Source organism: Ammospiza nelsoni, chromosome 17 (assembly GCF_027579445.1).
Source record: "Ammospiza nelsoni isolate bAmmNel1 chromosome 17, bAmmNel1.pri, whole genome shotgun sequence".
NCBI classification, from domain to species: Eukaryota; Metazoa; Chordata; class Aves; order Passeriformes; family Passerellidae; genus Ammospiza; species Ammospiza nelsoni.
This window is the reverse complement of record NC_080649.1, coordinates 16,677,556-16,699,808: the sequence shown is the minus strand read 5'-3', so window position 1 is coordinate 16,699,808 and position 22,253 is coordinate 16,677,556. Positions and strand designations below refer to the sequence as shown.

The window sequence follows — 22,253 nt, the reverse complement described above, 5'->3', positions numbered from 1 at the left end:
CCAGGACTTGCTCTTCAGACAAGCAGCACAGAGCCAAGGGCTCCTGGGACTGTTGGGAATTGCTGATCCCATTCCAGCCTGTTGGGGATGGTGCATAAGGACTGCACCTGCACAGCCTCTGGTGGGTGTCAGCTGCAGTGTTCCACAGACAAGAGCAGCTGCCAAGGCACTCAGTGCTCTCTTGTGCAGGAGAGACAGAGACGAAGCTGAGGAGAGTCCCTGCCAGGGCTCAGCCTTACCCAAATGAGCAATGGATTCTCCCAGTGCTTTCACAGCTGCCCCACGAACCCTGCGATCCTTTGAGTTCAGGTTCTTTGTTATTCTTTCCACCAAACCAATGATCACCGGGTTCAAGGCATCTTTCAGGGCTCCTGTGATTTCAGCCAGCACGTCCAGCACCCTCTGCTGCACTTTCTCGTGGCTGTCAGATATTCTCAGGACAAAATAATCAAAAATCTGTGAAGAGAACAAGCAACGTGAAAGCTGGATTCAAATGCCCCTGTTTGAAGAGTGGCTGTAGCAGTCAGCAATGTCAAAGATGAAAGTGATCCTTTCTGTCAGGTCAGCACTCGCTTGCACAATTTCACTGTTTTCCTGTGGGCCACTCACTGGAATGGTGGCACAGCCTCATGCTGGTTCAAAGATTTTCTTCTGTTTTTAGGAGGTTTGGCTGGGGACTGAATGGTTGCTATGGTATTTCTCTCCATCTATAAATCATTAAATCAATTCCATTTATTATTGCTAAAGAGTACCTTTGCTTTGAATGGAAGCACATGTTTACAATGCCTGGTTTTCTATACAGTTGCCTCAAGTACTGAGGGCAATTATGATTTTGCCAAAGCTATGGCTGAAGGAGATCTAAGTTTTCTTTGTTTGTCTCAGAGCCAGTGTCTGGAGAAGAGCAGGGCCCTGATCAGCTCTTCCAGGATCCAGACAATTTCTCTAAGTAACAGGTGGACTTCTGAAATGTCATGTGCTGTACGGCTCTCATTAGAGCAGGTTCAGTCCCTTGACAGCCACATTATCAGGCACCTTTCTCTGGAGAAAGTGAAAAAGCAGCTACTGGGAGGAGAAGGCAGAGATGAGTCCTTAGCTGTTTTCCTCCTTTTCCAAAGAGAAAAAAAGACCCCCAAGAAGGGTGAGCACTGTCTTTACCAAGAGGAATAGGAACAAGGATGGAAATGAGTAGCCAGAGCTGTGCCTGTGTAAGACAAGATGGAGTATATAGAAGTATTCTTAAATAAAACAACTGGGTTTAAACCAACCCAGCCTGATACTTCTCTTCCTTGTGCAAACCCATTTTTGGTCTAGAGAACAATTGCCATGCTTTCAGGGGCTGGATTCCCTTCACTTCACCCAGCTGGGAGTAGGAGAGAGCAGCAGTTACACCAGCAGAAAATTCTGCCATCATCTGATGAACAGCATCAATAGGCACCTGCCAGACAAATACAGCTGGACTGAAATAACTTGTCCTGAAGCCTGGACCTGAATTACATTTGTCTGGGTGAGAGGGACCAGTGTGTCCCAAACAGCCAGGACAGAGTGCCAAGACACACTGAATTAACTTTGCTGCTACAGGCTTTGGAAAGGAACTAAAGGAAAGTAGCAGCGAAGATACCCTACATACTTGGGCAATGTTAGTGGAGATGAGCTGGGGGCTGGTTGTGCACAGGTCTAGGAGGAGTTCCACTCCTTCCATCCGTGCCTGAAACCCCTTGGCTTCCAGGAGATGGTGAAGCTTCTGGAGCAGCTCCGTTTCTTCCACAGCTGGAGGTGACGTGACCTGGGCTTTTGCACGGGGTAGGAGGTGTCCATCAGAGGGAGATTTCACCCTGGAAAATAAAACCAAATGAGGACCTGGTGGTGATAATTATCGTAGCATGGCATCCCCATAGTGGAAATAATTAACACTGACTCCATGATTCCAGAAGGCTGATCAATCACTCTATTATACTATACTATACTATACTATACTATACTATACTATACTATACTATACTATACTATACTATACTATACTATACTATACTATACTATACCATACTATACTGAAACTCATCGCCCTTACAGACAGTCTGATACAGACAGACCAGACTGGGCAACTGAATCCAAAACACCATCACCAGTGGCCAATTAAGAAATTACCCTTTGGTAAACAAATCTCCAGAACACATTCCACATGTTCACAACAACAGGTGCAGCAAGTGAGGATAAGAATTGTTTCTCATTCTTTTCTCTGATCTTCTCACAGCCTTCCCCAGAAAAATGCCTGGGAAAGTTGTGCCTGCTGCTCTCTATGGAGACAGTTGCAGCCACAGACAATACCTTCAGTTAATTGTGAGCAAAACATCTTGAGCAGCTTTCCTAATTATGTGATTTCAAGCTGCAAAGTCATGGGGCTCTGAAGAACAACATGGACCTCATGACAATCATTACAGGAGACAATCTGCAAGTGACATTCTCACCAGTGCTCACTCAGGAAGGCCAAGGATGAGATGCATCTGATCTATCTTCAGATGGCTGCCAGGGCACACAGGTCACTTTGCTTTGTGGAGAAAGAGAGACACTACTGCCAAGTTTAAATGCCTCCTCATATGGGACGTGTGTGTCTTAGAATAAGGGAACTCATCACTCTGGAGAAGTGTCTCTGCAACCAGACATGACAATCTGGAAAAGTAGCTCAGATGCATTCTGAACAGATAAACAGGGCCATATTTGAAAGATTCAGAAAATCAGTAACAGAGATAAAAACAGAAGCCAGACATCCCAGAACTACACTCACATTTCATTTGCTTCCCTGGAGACCAGATGCACAGCTTCACAACCCCACTGGGAACAATTCTCCTGATCAACCTGTCTCTTCCATGAGCACAGGAAGATGCCAGCTGTGCTATTGAGGCATGTGGTCACTTTCCTGCCACTGCTGAGCAGGACAGAGCTAAATAAATCCCCTCTGCTATCAGAGCAGAACAGGTACAAGCAGCTCTGCAGCTGCCATGAAGAGACAGCAAGGAGCAAATTCCTGTCTTAAATGCTGATTGCAGCACAGGGGGAAATAAACCAAACATGCTGTCCATCAAGCAAATTCCATGAAGGACAGGAATATCAAGGCAAAAAGTCCACATTCAGATACCTGTTGACTCAAGTTGTTCAGGAATTGCCTTGCTCCTTACTACTCAAACTTGGCACTGTTTGAGGGTAAGGAAACCATGATTCCGCCAGGCCAAACCACACGGATGAGAACTGCATCTTTGTGGAAGGGCATCTTGCTTCCAGACTGAGATTTCTCATCAAAACACCCATCTGAAAACGACTCCACTCAGGTGAAAAAAAGCCTTGTTTGAATTTACTTGTCCCAAGTCAGGCAGCAGAAACTTGGCTCTCTCCCAGCCTCCACAACACTGCCCTTGCCACTGCACTGGATCGTCTGAGCTGCCACCAATGGGTGTCTGTTTGTCTCTCCATTTTTGTGGAAACCCCTCCAGAGAAGTTGTGTTCAGCACAATGCACAAGCTGACATTTTTTATCCTAGAGCATTGTAGGGAAAGGAAACAATCTGTGGCATTGGTCATCTCTGCCAGACAGTTTTTCCTGAGGAAGAGGCATGTAAAGCTTGCCATGTGCTTTGTCACATCTGACAAAAGTGCTCAGTACCGTTTGCCAGCAGACAATGTGGCCTGGGGCTCCTCTGAGCCATCGTTCCTCTCCTTCACCGGCTCCTTGACAGATGGGCCTTCAGCCTTCTGGTTTTCCATCCCCGACAAGGACACAGAGAAACCCCATCAATCTTTAGAGTATAAAACAGGAAATTCCCTGTTGAAAACACAAGTTAAAACCAGGATCACTGCTACCAAGGCTTAGGGAAATATTTCCAAACTTACAGATGGAAACAGACCAGAGATTCAGTGATGCCAACTCTTTGTTTTCAATAGCCCAAGGCAGGTTATGGGTGCTACCAGACTCAGCAGCAGTCTAAAATCCCAAATTCCTTAGTCTTGAGCAGAAATGGGAATAATGCAAACTGGCAGGCAATTAGTGTTTGTGAAGGAATCAACAGAACAAACTGGACTCTTTGAGGGTTGGCCCAGTGTGTTGGAAGTCGATTTGGTTCAACACTCACTCTCCCTGTGCCTGCACAAAGGCAGGCTCCCTTCTATAATGTCGATGGAAAAAATAAAATCGCCTCCCTCAAACAAACAAAGGATTTTTCACTGGATGCTGCTGAATTCACCAAGCTTCTTCCAGCCCCACATGGCTGGACAGCAGGGCAGTATTCCCAAAAGACAGACAGTCATTGTAGTAACTAGGATTGACCTGGACATCTTTTGTAAATTTGGAAATTTTCTTGGCACTACTACTTCCTGTGTCCTTTGCAAAGACTCTGTTATCTTCAGAAGCACAATTCTCACTTAATTGCTGTACAGGGGGCAGGGTAGGGAGAGCATGGTGGGGGCTTACGCTTACGTGTAAATCCATTTTCTCCTCTTTCCCTTTCCTCTTTGTGACCAGTATTGAAAATATTCAAAACCCCACTTTTCCCTAGTAATATCAGTTCCTTTGTGGTCTGCAGATGAACAGGCTGAGGATTAACAGCTCATTCCCAGGAGCAAAATGATTCAGCAGAAGAGGAATGAGCTAAAGACAGATTGGGTATGTTTGATCTCATATTAGCAGTGGCAATACTTGCACAAAGGAGACATTTCTCCTGCCAAGCACTTATTTTCTTCTTAATTCTTGTCAGAATATCTTCCAGGTCATGGGGGGAAAGAGATTGTTCCAAAACTGTTTTAAATTGTTGATGATTGAGCAACATCTTCACCATCTCCTGTCCATAATGCCTAAGGAAGGAAGGAATGAAGGACGGAAACAAAACAAAAGTGAACAAACACAGGAAGAGCGTTACCAGAAGAGGCTGATACCTTAAACTCATCAGGTGCAATCCCTGCATAAGAAGGCATTGCCTACTCAGCAAAGAGGGAGATTTACCTCACTTGACACTGCACAGTGCTGTCAGCTGAACACAAGAGGCAAGAGGAGAATGTGGGGCCACAGAAAAATACCATTTCACTCTGAAACTGGGGGTGTGCTTCTGTGGCATCAAAGGATCCCAGGGAACAAGCAAAACACATCTGCTTTGTTGTCAGAGCCTATTAGCAGTGTCTTGCTGCCATTGCACAATAATTTGCCTTTCTTTACCTGGCAGGGAAGCCAGGACAAAACACCTCACGCATCCTATTGATTATTCTATACTATGTGTATGCAGAGGGGCAGCTAGTTGCTCTGGTGTTCTTGGCAGCTATTAATGGGAATTTCATCATCAAAGGAAGGGGATTTTGGTCGTTTGGGTTGATTTTGCCACTAGGAAACCACAGTTTTCTTCAAGAAGAAGTTTGGAACTCACTGAGCCACAGATAACAGCATTCTAGAAATCTGCAGAACAGGTTTAGAAAGACTGAATATTTTGGCTAAAGACCCCTGAAATATTTCTGGAAAGTCTGAAGTTAATGAGAAATGGATGTTTGGGATCCTTCAGTGATGAACATTAGCCAACACTTTGGCTTTGTGTTGTGCACCTAAGGCCAAACAAAAGTGTTGGACTGGGTGATCTGAGCTCTTTTGATCTCAGTAAAGAATCCTTCAAGCCACAGGAAAAAGGTGGCAATGCTCCTTTTTGCTGGCCAACCTCAGGTCTCCCAGCACAGCCATTTGCCCAGGCAGCCCAGAGCAGTGGTCACAGTGCCAAGGCTGACAGAGCTCAAGAAGAGTTTGGACAATGCTCTCAAGCACATGGAGTGACTCTTGGGGTCACTGCACATGGCCAGGAGATGGACTCGATGACCCTGATGGGCCCTTCCAACTCAGCATATTCCATGATTCTGTGACCCTTATTCACACCGTGAGTTAACTTCATATTCCCTTTAGTTTCCACTCTTGTGTGGTTTCACCTTTACAGCCAGACACAAAACGGTTTTCCTGTTTTGGGAGGTGGAATGAAGATCATTACTTGTGTCCTTGTGGCAGTCCTGAGCAAGCTTCCCTGCCACGTGTGGCAGCCTCTCAGCCCTGGGGGTGCCTGCGAGCTGGGTGACTCCAATTCTCTCCACCAGGGACAGGAGGAGTTGGGCCGCACACTCGCGCACCGGGGCGGGGCGGCTGCTGGGGAGGAGAGAGCAAACCCTGGGCACAGGGACAAGGAGCAGCGGCAGCGCCGGCCTTGGCCAGAGCTGCTCCCTGCCCTTGCTGGGGGAAGGAGCCCGGGCTCTCCCTGCGCCTTCAGACACCTGCACAAGGCTCTGTCCTCAGCTGAACACAAAGGTAGCATTGCACACTAGGCCTGCCTGCACGGAAGAGGGAGAATTCAGTCTCCCTGCTCTGTCTGATACTCAGTTTCTTTCACAGTATTTACTCGGAGAAAGATTAAAGAAATAGATGACACATGAATAATTTAGAGATTAAGGACAATTGATGCTGACCCATCAGAGGACACCCAGCACACAGAGCTACAGCAGGACTGAGGCTCTTTCCACCCCTTTATCCCCAAATCTGCAGACCTTTGGAAAACAACAAATGCAGGGAAAACACGTGGTGGGCTGTGAAGTTGCAGAATATCCAGCAATGCAGCCTGTTTCTGCTGTGGGGCTTGGCAATGGATCCATCTGAATGTTTTACCCTATTGCAAAGCTGAGGAAAGGGGGGCAGGCAGTTTAGCCAGACTGTCCTGTTCTAGAGAGTGTCTCTTGGGAGCTATCAGGCCCAGCACCAACATTTAAGGCAGCATTTGCTCCAACTGTCCCATGGCTGTCAGCCTGTGAAGGTGCCTTTAAAGTGATTCATCATCTCAAGGCTAACATGAAACATCAGTTTGCATAGAAAGTAGAGCTCTAAGCCAGGACAGTCATACAAGTCTCCTTTGGCAGGAGCTGCACCTGCTGTGCAGGCTGTGCCACACCCAGCAGATTGTCCCCCATGTGCTCCACGCCCCAGCAAGGACCCTCCTCATTTCCCAAGTTAGTGGCATCATGAGGAGACATGGTTTTCCCAGGGCCTCTGTGGTTAGCACTGTGAAATACCAAACACTGCTCACAGCTGCAATTGCAATTGCCCCTCTGCCCACAAAAGCACAAGGCTCTATGCTTGGCCTTTGCAGGCACTTTCCCTTCCCCATCAGTCACCACATCTAGGAAAATCTGACAGACTGGGAGAACTCCAGGAAGCAGCAGGAAGCTGAGTCAGAGGAGCTTTAGTTTGGATATCAGGAAAAAGGGTTTTTCACCCAGAGGGTGGTTGGGCACTGGAACAGGCTGCCCAGGGCAGTGGTCACAGCACCAAGCCTGACAGGGCTGAAGGAGCATTTGGACAGCAATCTCAGGCACTTGGTGTGACCCTTGGGCTGTTCTGGGCAAGGCCAGGAGCTGGACTCCATGGTCCTGATGGGCCCCTTCCAACTCCCCATATTCTACACTTCTGTGATTCTGAGAACTGATGGGCTGCAGGACGGCAGAGATAGGTGATAAGAGGAAAGAAGTGAGGTTAGTTGGAGAATCAAGTCACTGAGTTCATAGAAGATGCAGGATACAGGACCCTTCCCTCCAACCATTCCCATTCTCTGTCTCATCCCTTCTCCCTCCCACACACATAAAGGTGAAGAACATCACTTAAAGAAGAAGAACCTACTTGACTCCCATGTCCATGAGAGCAGTCATTGCTCGTGCAGGAGTCACATTCTCCACCAGGATCCCCAGGGTCTGACTGGCTGCTTTCTGAACAAATTCTGGGGAGCTGGACACCATCTGGAGAAGGACCTGAGCAACCTCATCCACCTCAGAGTCCATGTCCTTCTTCAAGATCACAGAGAGCTCTTCCAGAGTGACAATGGCAGAGCAGGACACCTTGGAACGGAGGTTGGTCACCTGGGGAAGCCATGAGGGGAAACATAAGAATCACCTTGGAAAGAAAACCAGTTGCCTTCAGGAGAAGTCCCAGGAAATGGCAACACATCCCACTGTGTCCAGGGGAACATACAAGTACAGGAAGAGCTGGAGAGCACAAGCACAGAAAGGCACTTACTCTGGCACCAATTTCTGGCCTCAGACCTGCTCACTGCAGGCCTAAAATAAAAATTTCATTCAGTGTTCTACTTAACACTTCTAAAATGCCCACAGCTTTCATTTTAGGCCTCTTTACTAGAAAATTAAAGCAAGGGCTGCTTTCAAATCATCAAGGCACACGTCATAAAGATAAAAGAGTCAGGTGCTCCTGTTCCAAAAACCAACAGCAGCAGTTGAAGCACTCAGCCAGGAAACAGAAAACACAGGCACAGGTCTACAGAATAATTTGCAGTGTTGAATTACAGCTTGGGCAGAGACTGGGACTCTGGGAAATAACATCATTAGCATCTCAGTTTCTGCATTTGCACTCAAAGATGAGTGTCAGATACCCGACCTGCCAGTAAATACAGCTGCATGTGCCCACAGATCCTACAGATAGCTGTCAGAAATCAGAAATTTCAGGTCTAAAACCAGAAATGAAGGCAGACCCTTAGCACATATGGAGATGAACAAGCACATACCTACTCTACACACCGTGTATGAAGTATAGGGGACAATTCAGAACAATGTTCTCACCTCGCTGGTAACTGCCAAGCAAACCTCACAGAGGCTTCAAAGCAGGACCTCTGAATGGGACCCAGCCAGGTGTTGGATGGTGAAGAGTCCCTTCTCGTTCAGCTCCCTGAAAGGCAGAAGATTGATTTTTCTCTCCACCAAGGCAGCACCCTCTGAAATGAGCAGCACTGGGACAGGTACATAGAGGTGTCAGGGATGGGCAGGGGCGTTTGGAGCCTGCAGTTGCTCCTCAGCTTGGCCCCTCTCCTGCAGAGGCTGGTCCAGGCCAACACTTGGGTGGTGCTCCGGGGCCTTGGAGCCAGGGGTGAGGCACCACATCCAGCTGTGCAGCAAGCCCGACGGTACCTCCATGGACGGCGTCTGGGGGCCCTGGTCACAGGCTCTGGCTGCAGAGACCCCCCACTCCTCCGGTGAGCAGCCATCCCCTCTGCAGGGTGCTGGCAGCAACAGCAGGGAGGCACCCACGCCTGGGGCTGCAGGGGTGGGGGTCCTGTTGTAGCAAGGTGTGACTCCCAAGTTTTGGGGGGCCAAGGGGAAGCAGCCCCCTCCCTGTCCTGGCTCTCCCTGCCCAGGAGACATCGGGCTGTGCTGCAGAACCCCTGACCTGCGGCACGTGCGCTGCGAGCGGGGCTGGGACCCTGCAGAGCCCCACAGCTCCCACCAGCTCCTCTACCGGCCACCTCCGAGCGGGGCTGGCACAAGGTAAGGGGCATGGCAGGCAGGTGGCACCCATGCAGGCACATCCCAGAGACCACTGGTCCTGCTGTGTCCCAATATCCCACACTGGGCCCCTTGCCCATGCCCTGCTCTGTCCTGCCCTTCCACCACCAATCTCATACCCCCTCACCACATTGCACCTCCAACTACAAGCAGCAGTAGCTTTCCTGGGGAAGAGCAGGAGGACTGCTGGCTGTGGGTATGCTTTGGTGAGACTGACTGGCTCCCCACCCCTCCCACAGGGAAGATGCATGGCAACAGTGCGAGGAGGTAAGCAGGGGGGCACAGGGCACCTATGCCTGCACCTTCCAGCCCAAGGCTGGCAGTGCCATCTCTGTCCTGGTGAATGTCACCAGGACCCACATGCTGCCCACACTCAGCTACTTCAAGGAGCCCTTTTGGCTGCACCAGGCTGGTGAGTCCCAGTGCCACCGCAGCCCCTGCTTGGCTCACAGGGGACACAGTGTCCCATGTCCCGTTTCACAGGAGCGACAAATGCCTATCCCCAACACCAGCAGTGCTCACAGATGCCCCACAGCTTGTGCAGGCAACAGCATCGCAGGGCCGGCTGAGCCTGCAGTGGCTGCCGCCCCTGGAGCTGCCTGCAGAGCAGCTGGACTACCAGGTCCGCTATGCCATGGAGAACAGCCATGACTGGAAGGCAAGGCCTGCCCAGGAAACCCCGAGCAGCGCTGACCCCTCCGCTGCTGACACACGGCAGGCGCGGGGTCGGGCCAAGCGGGACCCGCCCCTTGGTGCCAGCCCACAGCAGCCCTGCCTCCAGCTCGGCTCTGCCCCGCAGGTCCTGCAGGTTCCGCGAGCAGCGAGGAAAGAGGTCCTGGACCTGCGGCCAGGCTCCCGCTACCCCGCGCAGGTGCGGGCCCAGCCCAGCGGGCCGTGGTACCGGGGCAGCTGGAGCGCCGGGCCCAAACCCGTTGTGGTTGATGCCGTGGCCGATGCGGGTAAGGGGCAGGGCTGGAGGCTGCGGCCGCAGGAGCCTCACGGCTGACGGCAAGAGGCGGACAGTGCTGGAAATGGGGAGGGGGGCACGGGGCAGGGGGCTGCGAGGGGCTCAGAGATGGTGGCTCTGGGAAAGGCTACAGTTCCGGCATTCCTCCTCCGATGCAGGCTGGCTCATCCCCAGTGTTACGGTGGTGCCGCTGCTCTTCTCAGCAGCGCTCCTGGGGCTGCGCTGCACCTTCCCCTCCCTCTACAGGTAAGGGCTGTGCCGGGGGCAGGCGGGGGGGTCCAACACCAAGCCTGGGCACCTTGCATGGGGCATTAGGGCACCTCAAGTCTGAGGGTCAATTCGATGCCCCTTCCTGCGTACCCAGCAACATGAAGCAGAAACTCTGGCCGCCCGTTCCTGAGCTGCACCGTGCTCTGGGCAGCTTCCTCCAGGAAAGCAGCAAGCACGGCCAGGTGAGTGGGTGGGCAGGGCGACTCAGCTGCTCGCGGGGGCATCTTGAAGGGCAGCCCCTACCCCGTCCACTCCATGTCGCTCCAGGCCATGCCTTCGACAAACAGCCGCCGGAGGAGACCGTCCTGCCCTGCCTGCTGGAGGTGCTGCCCGGCCCGCGGCGTGAGGCGGGCCCGCCGCCGGAGCACGCTGGGGGCCGCCTGTCCAGCACCGACATCGCCAACCAGTCCTACCTGCTCATGAGCGGCTGGGAGCCGCGGGCAGCCACGACCGCCCCCACCCCGCCATAAACTCCTGTTCCCCCCGAGCCCCCGCCTGGTCCCTCCTGCGCCGCCGCGCCCCCGGCCCGGATCGCCCCGCCTTAGCAAGAACGCCCCGCCTTAGCAAGAACGCCCCGCCCTGGTCCCGCCCCTGATCCTGCCCTCGGTCGCGCCCCTGGTCCCGCCCCCTCACTTCACGCGCGGAGCACTCCGCCCCGTCCCGCGGCTCAGCCAATCGCGTTGCGTCGCGCGGCTGTTGCCGGGCAGTGCGCGGCCGTTGGGTGTGAAGCGGCCAAGCGCGGCCCCGTCCGCCCGCCGTTTGAAATGCTGCGGGGCGGGCGAGCGGCGGCGCCATGGAGGTGAGCGTGCCACAGGGCCGGAGAGGCGGCCTGGAGGCGCAGTCCCGAGAGGGGAGGCTGTGGTGAGGCGGGCAGGGGAAGGGAGAATGTCGCTTATCGGAGGGAGCCCCAAAGAGCGGCTGGAAGAGGTGCCGGCTCATCAAGGAGCCCCGAGGAGCGGAGGGAGGGCGTATCGGCTGACGGAGTGTCCCGAGGAGCGGCTGGGGAGAGTGGGGGTGTGCGTTGGCGGGGAGGAGCGGCCGGATAGATAAACTTTTCTGTAGCTTGGAGATTTATTCTAGACCAGCGTTAATACACAGACCATTGTTCTATTTGTCCTTGCTTTTCTGCAGTTTAAATAATTTTTCTGCTGACCTATCTCACGGCTGCTGCTTGGCTCTAATCACAGTTCTGCTGTATCTGAGACCTGCCTTTTGCAGCTTTCCCAAAACTCTCTAATTTTGTGGATTCCCTCAGAGGACTCAGTGTCAGAGCCTCTGGAGAAGCGTGGAGGGCAGGGCTCAGGCAGGCTGTGCCAGCGCAGGATTTGAACTCAAGGCACCAGGAAGCACCAAGGCTGCAGACAGGAACTCAACCCTTCTCATCTCCCTCCCTGCCAGAGGCAGGCTCAGAGCAGCCATCTCACCCCTCTCTAAACCAGTGGGGGCTCTGTCCTTACCAGGCTCCTCGGGCTCCTGGGGATTGTTCCCACAGCTCTCGGTGCCAGGCAAAGCTCCCTCTGCTGCAGCTCTGTCCACAGGCTCCCCTCCTGAGGACTCAGGGGCAACATTAATATTCCCCTTGAAAGAGAAACAGAAAGGAAGAAACCCTTCCTACCACTTACACAAAACACCTGGTCCAACAACTCCATGGCTCACACGCTTAATCCCTTGTTCCTAACAAGAACTCTGGGCCCCAAAGCCCTTCAACAGTCAGAAAAAATTGACTTCTCAAACACAGTCCAAAAGCTGTCAAAGCTGACAGTGACAGTGTTGAACATGGGGGTGACACTGAACACATGGAATGGCTGCTAAGGAAATCAGTTGCTGCTCTGTTCTGTAAGGTTGCATGTCTGACAGCACTAACATCAGTCCTCATGTCACTAATTGCAATGGAAGTAGCACTGTCTTCTTTCTTCAGCCAACACCCCAATCGGTGTAATGGTTTCAATGCCTCACCCAAGGCAAGTTGATGTAGAAATAAATTCAATGTACCTCATTTTGCAGGGCCCTAGGGTCTGAAATTGCTATTACAGTTTTCTGTATAATGATGGGCAAAACTTTTTTCTCTGTGTTTTCTCTTGATGGCTTTTTTAACGATAGGTGCTATCACAGTGAGTTGTCTGATGCTACATGGGCCACCTTTAATTTTTGAGGGAATGTCCTGCCAGGCTCTATCTCCACAAATGAGCCAATATTCTGTTGCTAATTGATGTGGGGACTCATCTAGGTCATCTACCCATCAGCAGTTTCACCCTTAGGGGGCACTGGGGTACTACAATTGCACCACAAACTGGAGTATCTGTCCTCAGGATGATGGGGAGTAACATTCAACTGTGGATCTCCCTGGTACTGAAACTCAGCACAAAATTCCATCACCAATGAACCAAGAATTCCAATTCTTGAGGTTCAGAAGGTGCTTTAAGAAGATCAGGGGCCCAGTGATGTCAGCTGGTTATGGGATTGGTCTCGTTGGCAGCCTCACACCAATATTTGTCACAATTGGGTATTGGCTGCTCCTTGGCTGGCACAGGCACACCAACCAGACAGGTTGCAAAGGATTTGTCTGGGCTGAAATGGGTCAAACACACGGTGTCTGAGCCGGCTGACTTGGCTAAAGCAAGGCAAACATTCATTTTTGGTTGATCTACAGGCACGTATGTGTGCAAAAGCAAGCAAGCAAAACCAACAAGTGCCAGTATATCATTTGATCAAGCTCCATGTTCCTGTTCAGCTGTTTTTAGGCAAAAGCTTCCCCATCTATTTCAGTTCTCAAGAAAATCTTTTAGCACTTGTTCAGAGAGTGGCCAACTACAGGGCACTAAACTGTCCCTCTAACCTTCAATTTTTATAAATTTGGATATCTTAGAATTCTTTGGAACACAATGGACACCACGCTTTTGCTGAAAGAGCTCTATGATACAAACCATTTTCCCAGTCCAAAAATCAACATCAAACTCCAGAATTGTAGCTTTCACAGGTTGAACGGGGAACGCCTGGCATGCACCGTCGCTTCTCGTGCGGCTCACGTCTGCGTGCTCATTTCCCTGCTGGTGGCATTGTTGGTGTGCTCTTGTGTATGAGACAGTTTCACATCCTTCACCAGGACCCACTTAGGTCCGGCACCTGTGCAAATACAAGCATACCCTTTGCCCCAAGTGATTAGTGAAAATGGTCCTTCAGTTTGTCCTAACTCAAGGTTTCTGATCAAAACTGCAGGATTTTCTTTCAATTTTTTCCTGTGTGCTGTTTGAAAAGTGCCTAAAAATTGGAGGATTAGTTCCTGCAAATGAGCTATTAAAAACATAAAGACATATAAAGCTTTGCTCAACCTCATCTGGGGTGTTGCTTGGGCCACTCCCCGTTTTCTTGATGTAGAATGGTTTTAGAGTGTGGTGCGTCCTTTCAACAATTGCCTGACCTGTGTAGGAATAGGGAATTCCAAAATGTGGCAAACACCCCAGTCCATCCAAAATGTGGCCAATTTTTGAGCTGTGTATATGGGACCATTTGTCAGTTTTCATCTTGTGGGGGATCAGTTTGGCGAGCTCTGGGCCCAGTGACACTGACAAGGACAAAAGCAAAAGACGAGAGGCGCTCTCTCTTCCCAGGACCAAAGTCCCACAGCTTTAATGGAGAACAGCTCCAGGAGAGAAAGGGAGTGTCCAGGAAAGGAAAGAGGATGTCCAGGGGAGGAAACAGAGTGTCCTTCTTGTGGCAGGAGACTGTAAATGCTCGGAGAGGGGGGCAGTAGAAAGGAACTGCCATAGTTCAGCATAATAAATCACCACACTGTAGTTTTCTGCATAAATTGCTGCACTTGTTGCAAACAAAATCCTGAAATCTCCCCAAACACAACCGTGCAGTCCCAAATGACCACAGTGTGGGAGAAAAACCACTCAACCCCCCTGTATACCCAAGCACCAGGTGTCACAGGGAGCACCAATCCCTGCAACTAGAAAGTCCACACACACAGGCTCACCGGGAAGGGAATATCTCTTTATGAGGGGACAGAGAGCTCACTCTTCTCAACACGACACACACCATACACCACATCAGCATCCACCCACATCATCTTCCTCAAACATTGACACACTGAAAATACAACCACAACTACAACACAAAGGAAAAACAGCAGCAATGAAACAGGATTTGCTCAATTCACCCCCAGAATTGCTAGCAGGTCCTTATTGACACAGCAAATCCTTTCTGCCATCAGCCAGACCCAAGCCCAAACTGCACAGGCGTACGTTGTGCACAGGACATCTCTGTGTGACTTGTGAACAGCCCTTCCCCTGCATACGCCTTACGGGTTACTTTATACAGAGTTAAACGTTCCTTTCTCCACAGTGCCAGCAGTCTTGTCTGTCCCCCACGAGGAGAAGCCAAGAGCAGAGGTGCCTCCAGGAAAGGAATGTCCTGGCAGCGCCCAGAGACGTCCAGAGCCCGGATGTTCTCGCTGGAGCAGGGAAGCGTTCCTGCCGCGGTCACCAAATGAGGTGTGGAATAGAACTCCCCACAGTTAAAGGTAGGAGGTGGTGTGTTTATTACAGCCAGGCACACGAGGAGTTGTCTCCTAAAGACTTGTGTGAAGAATCACTGGCTCTCTCTCTCATCTCTACTCATCTAAAATATCTTACACATTCATATAAATCCCAAAAAACCTAACACATATTCATTAGATAACACTGCCTACCCTCCTTTGAATTAAAATGTATTATAATTGAGTCCAAAGTTCCTTCGCATTTCTGCAGTCTTTCACTTCAAATGGGTTGGTGGGTTTTAAAGTGGGGAATGGTCTCCTTCTAATGAAGGCCAAGACGTCTTCCTCAATTTGACCTCTTTCCTTATGATCTGTTGGCAGGCTTTCACACCCCTTGGCTATAGTTGTAGTTTTGGGGCTCAGGTGCAGGCTACGGTCCTCTTCTTTGTCACAAAGAAATCCGCATCCCATCCTGCTTCTTTAAACATAGTAAAGACAGGCAAGTGATATATTACCCTAGCCTTAACTACCTTATCTGATAAAAATGAACTATCCCTTATTATTTCTACTCTTCTTGCTATACTCTTTCCCCCTAACTAAATCTTGCTAAAATTTTAACTCTTCCAGTTCTTTTAAATCCTGGATTCATGGCCTCATCTCACACACCAGCCATGTGTGAGCCGATGCTGCAACTGGGAAATTCCACTCCTGAGCAGGAGATCCCAGGCCTGGTTCTGAGCTGGAAGGGTGAGAAGGATGAGATGCACGTGGTTTTGCTCCAGGGGATGTCCTGAAAGTGCACTGCCTACCTGCCCCTGCTGCCGAGCACCACGCTCCACCTCCTTCTCCCACTCAGCAGATTTTTAGGAATCCAGGGCTTGGTATGTATTATTTGCTACTGCAACAAATAGAATGAATTTGCTTTGCAAGCCCAGTTTTGTCCTGGGTTATTTTCTGCATGGGTCTCCTCCTGAACCTGGGGCAATGACCAGTAGGGACCTACAGGACACTCCTATTCTCTTGTCAGTAAATTCGGAGAAGTGATTTAAGTATCAAGAAGTCAATAAGTATCAATCAGTAAATCAAATAATTTGGGGGAATATTTAGCCTGTGAGTTTCAGCAAAGTATTGAATATGTCTTAGATCCATGGATACAAACTAGTAAGTGAGATTGCTGGGTGTGCACGTGTTAGGGAAGTGATTCCCCACACACCCAGTGCTGAGATCAAGGATTGCCTCTCTTCTAACCCTGAGCTGGCAGCAGGAATTGGGCCCTGCTTGGTAACGTTCATTTTGAAGACTTCTGTTGAGCAGGTAAGAATGGTGAAAATGAAATCTTTTCCAGCTGTTTTCCTTTGGTTTACCTGTTTGAGGGTTAAAATTGTGTGCTGCAGGTGTGCTGGGTGTGTGCAGAGCAGTGCAGCCCCAGAAACCCCTTGGCTTGCCCACAGGTTGTCATGCCTTGCTGCCAGGTGTGCCCAGCTGTGGCAGGAGAAGGAGCCCGCAGCGCAGTGGGCACCGTGCCCTGCCCAGCCGGGGCTCTCTGGCACAGAGCAGCAGCAGCGCCAGCGCCGTTCAACCCGCTCCTGCCTTGGCTTCCCCTGGCACACAGAAGCCTCTGGAAATCAGCACCGCCAGCGGCGTTCCCAGCTGGGAGCAGCTGCTGCTGGCGGGCAGATGCTGCCAGTTCCACTGCTGCCAAAGGGGAAGAGAGGCAGAGATGTACCCGCACCGGAGCCCTGGGCATGTCCAATAAAGGTGCAAATATGTGGGGAGATTTGTTAGGAAACATTTCAGCTGTGATGCCAACAGTGGCTTCTCTCCTGGTTCTGTGTGCTCTGGACAAGTAATGCAATAGTTGGGTCTGACAATTAAGAAGCAGATGTTATGTGGATGTTCAAATGAGTAGTGATTATATTGTAATATATCCTCCCATAGTCCTCTTTCCCATCCCCTTGTAACAGCCTGGGTAGTCAGGGCATTTGGGGAGGGCTGGCTTGTGACCAGCAGGCAGGGTGTAACAACACCTGACCTCCAGTCAGGATGCAGGAAAGTAATCTCCACCAATGGACAGCAGAGAAAGAGTTGACTGACAAAACTTTTGGAGGGGCTGAGGATATAAAAGGCAGAGCATCCTTTTTGCAGATGAGCACGTGGCTGCTAGTCAAAGAGACTCCCAATGCTGCAACTTTTCCTTATTCAGTCCTTTGTTAAGGTTTACTAAATCTTTAAAATTTTAAAAGTGAGAGCCATTTCTCACACGTGCAATGCTGTGGGCCATTGTCTTGGTCTGGTTTCCTTTGCTTGTGTCCCATCTGAGTGCTCAGTTGGGGTACAGGCTGTAGGTGCTTGGGGCACTCCTGGAGTTCCTCTTGGATCCCCTGAACAACAGGGTTTGGCCCATGAGGGGCATTTTTGCTGCTTTGTGACAGATGAGAATTTCCCAGGCTCTTTTGTGTTTTCTGTAGGGAAGGTTGGTTATTGCTTTGCATAAACTCACAGACCAACACAGAGCTGTCCCTTTGTGATGTCAGGGCATGGTTGCCCCGTCGTCATAGTGGCATCAGAAGGTTGCCTTGGTGCACGGAAGGCCTGAGTGTCAGAGCAGCCCTAGGCCTTGCTCACATCAGGAGAACCTTCCTGGTCAAAGCATCTGTCAGTAGGCAGCTGCCCACTGACAAGAGGCTTGTTTTTTTAGCGTTTAGAAATATTGCAGAAATGCCAATAATTAACCATCTGGCCACTGCAGCTTTTGCTGCATATGGCATTACTTATTCCATTTATTATTTCACAAATTTCACGTAAGTAGAGGTTTCCCTTCTGCTTAGGTTAGGGTGTATCCTAACCTGGCTTTTGTATGTCTTCCTCCTCTTTCTTGGGGGCTGAGTTTCTGATTTTGAAAGAGAAAGAGCATTAGGATGCCTCTGCTTTGGTAAAGCTCCTGTCAAGAGGTTCAGCTAAAAGGGGGTGTCTGTAGCCACAGGGGCAGCATTTGCAGGGGAACCTGCAGGGCTTCCGTTCCCTGCACGGGAGAGTCTGTGGCAGCAGAGTCTGTCATTTCCTCAGGTTGCTGGGAGAAGCAAGACACCTTTGAAAATGTAGACTGGCAGACCTTCTTTAAGGCTTTCCAAAAACTCTGCAGTTGTTCCCAGAATTCAGAGAAAGCTTCTTTCTTTTTAAATTTTGTCATGAAAGGATTTGACTAACTTGACCTTTTACTAAATGCTAAAATAGTTGTTCCCTTTGAAAGGAAGTGCTGCTCTGCTTTTCCACAATAGAACTGCGCCACCTCTGGGGGATTTTGGGGAAGCTTTTCTGGGCAACGGTTTCCTGCAAGTTAATCAGAATCAGTGCATGACACTGAGTGAAAAAAAAAGGAGTACCTGAAGGAGAAGATTTCAGAAGCTGTCTTATGTGTTTGGTAGAATAGGAGCATTGAGTGTTAAAGAAAAACACTTTGCATTTGCTTGATCATATTTGTATTCATTTATTGGCTAAACAGACCAAAGTGTATGCACAACCAAGAATATTGTCCTGATCTCTTGCTGGCTGTGTGAATGAGATGTGTCTCTTGGAGGGATGTTGTGAAATGGGAAATCATCTCTGTTTGGGATGACTTGTTCTGTGGGATTGAGCAGCCCAGGACGTTTTCTGACAGCATCTGGTTCATTTTCCTTTCCCACTACAGGACACCTGAAGTGTGTATTCAGCAGTGCTGAAGATCCTGAGGTGAGTGAGAAAGGAACATTTCATGTTCCTGGTGTTTAAGACTTGTAGAGCAAGCTGAGAGCTTGGCCAGTAGCAGTAAACTGTAGAGGGCCAGCTAGGAAGGCCGAAAGAAAAACCATATTCATGCCTGATACAAAAGTAACAAAGGCAGCGATAGATATTTTTAAATTTCCTTCTCAGAGTTTGAAGAACTAAAAACCTAGTTTTGAAAAGAGAACGATGCTTGCAGACAGCAGATAGGGAAAATTTAATTAAGAGCAATTTCCTGTACAGTTGAATTAGATCATTTTAATTTAAAGAGAGGGACTTAGAATCCTATTCCTATCAAACTTTATGATATCCACTTGGAACATGAGGTGGTAGCACAGGAAGGCCATCTTGCAATGGTGCCTGCAGTATCTGAAGTGCAATGGGCACCTTTGTGGCTGGGGAGCTGCGTGGGCCCAAAGGACGCAGGGCTGGCGGCCGTGAGCAGCTGGAGATGAGGCAGCGTGGGGCCAGGGGGCCCAGAAGGCCAAGGGCACGGTGGCTGTGCCAGCAGCAGTGGGGCAGCAGGAGCAGGGCAGGGAGCGTGGCCCTGTGCTGGGCAGCGCTGCGGCCACAGCTGGAGTGCTGTGTGCAGCTGTGGGCCCTGGGAAGCAGAAAGTCATGGAGGGGCTGCAGCGTGGGCACAGAGGGACAGGGGAGCTGGGCAAGGGGTGCAGCACAAGGCCAGGGAGGAGGTGCTGAGGGAGCTTTAGCCTGGACAATGGGGGCTCATGAGGGACCTTCAGGCAGACTTCCATTGATCCCTGCCTTGGATCCATAGAGCCAATGCTCAGCACGAGGGCTGTTTCCCTGCCAAACATCCCTTCACTGCATCCAAGTGCTTTAGACACTGGTGTGGGTAACACTTTCACATTTTGTTGATTTGTTTGTTTGCTAGAAGGAGAAGCCTTGTGCAATTTCTCCTTCTCCAGGGAGCAAGGGAGCTTTTTTCTCAATCTTTCCTGCCCTTTTCCAGCACTGGCAGAAATTCTGCTAGAATTTTAGTGTTCAAGGAGGCAGTTCTGGATAATGCAGTATTTTTGCACAAGAACACATAGTTTGGGGCAGGGATGTTGGTGCAGAACGAGCTGTTCTGGTGCCAGACCAGCCAGTAGGGCTTGCCCATCCTTTTCAAGTAAACGGCTCCCGTGTCTTTTGGCTGCCCAGGGAATCAGTGTGTGTTGTGTTTGGGAACTGAGTAGGAAATCAATGCCCTTGCATTCCAGCTGGTGCTCAGAGATTAGAGGAGCTGGGAGGGGCTGGGCTGCATTTCTGATTCCAGCCACTTCAGCACCATCAGTGTGGTCGAGTCCAAGCGAAGAACTTGCCCGAGCACAGATGCACAAAGAGTGCAGTTCCCAGTGCAATGCTCTGGGTCTGATTGCATTCCATAAGGACCTACATGCTCCAGATTCCCCAAGAGTGTGGGTTACTGAAGCAACAGGAGAGCAAGTTCAGGATGGCTGCTGGTTGGGGCACTGCTGCCGAGTGCTGATGTGTGTAGCGACAGGAAGGACAGGATTGATTCAGGGTGACCCCCACGTGGCGAAAAATGTGCTTTCACTCTATGATTCAGAAGTTTAAACAAATGCTTTATTAAGCTATGTTATATTACACTAGTACCATATTAAAACTATACTAAAGAGATATTATACTAAAAACATACGAAAGAAAAACTCGTGTCTGTCTCCACACAGCCTTTTATCTAACTATCTAATCAGTCTAAACAACTATCACTAAAATCCAATTAACAAATCACTTTCAGTAAACAATCACTATAACACATTCTTCATGTACTAAAAAACAAGAACAGCAAGTAGAGATAATAATTGTTTTCTCTCCTTCTATGAGTTTCTCACTACCTTCCCTTAAAAAAAACCTAGGAGAGAGAATTATATCTCTCTCCATTCAAAGAATGTAAATACTACAGCACAGTAAAGAGAGATGATAAAAGTGAGATCTGTCTATCTATCTATTTTAATCTTCCTGGCTCTGCTCCAAAGCAGTGGAAGATGCAAAGCTCCCCTAAAGGCATCCCTTCAGGAGAGAAGTAGAGACAAGTTCCATTGACTGATGCTGAGCAGGCAGAGATGTTTCCCCCTCCACAGATGGTTGTTTTTTCCCCTCATGTTTTCCTACTCCAGCCTTTTCTGACCTGAAGCCTTCATTTGTCCTTTAAATTTTTGCATGTCTTAAGGGAATGGAACTATCCCATGCTGTATCTGGGGTCTGGTGACTCTGGTCATACATGCCATGCCATACATGACACATGGTTTCCTTCACTGGCATCCCCAGGGCTGTGTAAGTGCATTCGTTAATGGGGCCTTATGAGAAACTCTGTTACTGCTGGTCAGAATTCTCCGTTGACAAAAGAGGGAGAAGAAACACCTTGGTCCTCCTCCATATACTGAGGTGGCCATAGAGGTTCTCTGACTTCCATCAGAGATCTTTGCATGCATCCTTATCTCCTGAATGACCCGGTTTTCTAACAAGAGTGTGGATGTCAGGAAGGAGGAATGCTGGTGCGGGCCTGAAGAGAACGTGAACTCCAGAAGTGTCTCTCACAAGGAGTGAGCTCACCCAGGAAGCCCCTGCAGAGCCAGGATGGAGCTGTGGGACAGGGCGGGGAGTCAGTCACTACTGAAAGACAAACAGGACACGGCAGAAGCAGAGGGAGGCCCTCACCAGACCCTTGAGAAATGCCACCCCTTCCCTGTCAGCTGCCTGAGAGGCTGCTGGAGCTTCAGTCCCAGATGGCCCCTGATTGTAGGGCCAGGGTCACTTTGGAATGTGTGCCTCCCCTCGGGCAGAGAACGACCCAGGAGAGCAGCAGCACAGTGCTTTGGGAACGTGTGAGCCAGGCAGTGTGTGAGTCTTGGCCCACAAAGGGCGTATGGGAAGTTGAAACCCATCTTGTCTTGCTTTCTGTGCAGGTGCTTCTAGAGAAAGAGCAGGAGCACACTGCCTCATCTGAGCTGCCATGCCAGACTCAGGGAGAGCTGTTCCCTGCCCGAGGGCAGGAAGAGCAGCTCAGGCAGCAGGTGGAAGAGCCACAGGAGAATGGCCAGGTAAGCCTGACTGGCCAGGGCACAGAGGGAAGGGCAGGGAGAGGGGCATAAACCAGAGCTCTTGGGACTGAGGAGACCAGGAGTCCCACAGGCAATGGAGGCACAGAGCCTTGCAATCTGCAGAGATCAGCCCTGGGACAGGAGGTTTGCAATGGAGGCAGATGTGGGGAGGGAAGCAGAAAGAAGGGGCTGAATAAATGTGATTTGGAGGCTGCAAGAGGAAAAAAGCTGAGCCTGATGGCAGCTCTCAGTCCCTTGCTCTGCTTTTGTGTGTACAGAACATCAAGGCAGAGCCACAAGCAGAGCTGCCCGAAGCTCAGAGTGACATCATGGCAGTGAAGAGAAAGAACAAGGAAGACATGGGAAGA

The 22,253-nt window shown here is 50.1% G+C and overlaps 1 protein-coding gene across 1 annotated transcript; it reads left to right on the top strand.

Annotated features, from left to right (window-relative positions):
* The first annotated feature begins 8,547 nt into the window (after positions 1 to 8,547).
* Positions 8,548 to 11,051, top strand: LOC132080769 (thrombopoietin receptor-like). The gene is given in 10 exon segments (XM_059484053.1): positions 8,548 to 8,592; positions 8,877 to 8,915; positions 8,917 to 9,034; positions 9,197 to 9,326; positions 9,584 to 9,756; positions 9,860 to 10,002; positions 10,144 to 10,303; positions 10,470 to 10,557; positions 10,676 to 10,767; positions 10,849 to 11,051. Coding segments are annotated over 10 exon segments (1,191 nt in total).
* The last annotated feature ends 11,202 nt before the right edge of the window (positions 11,052 to 22,253 follow it).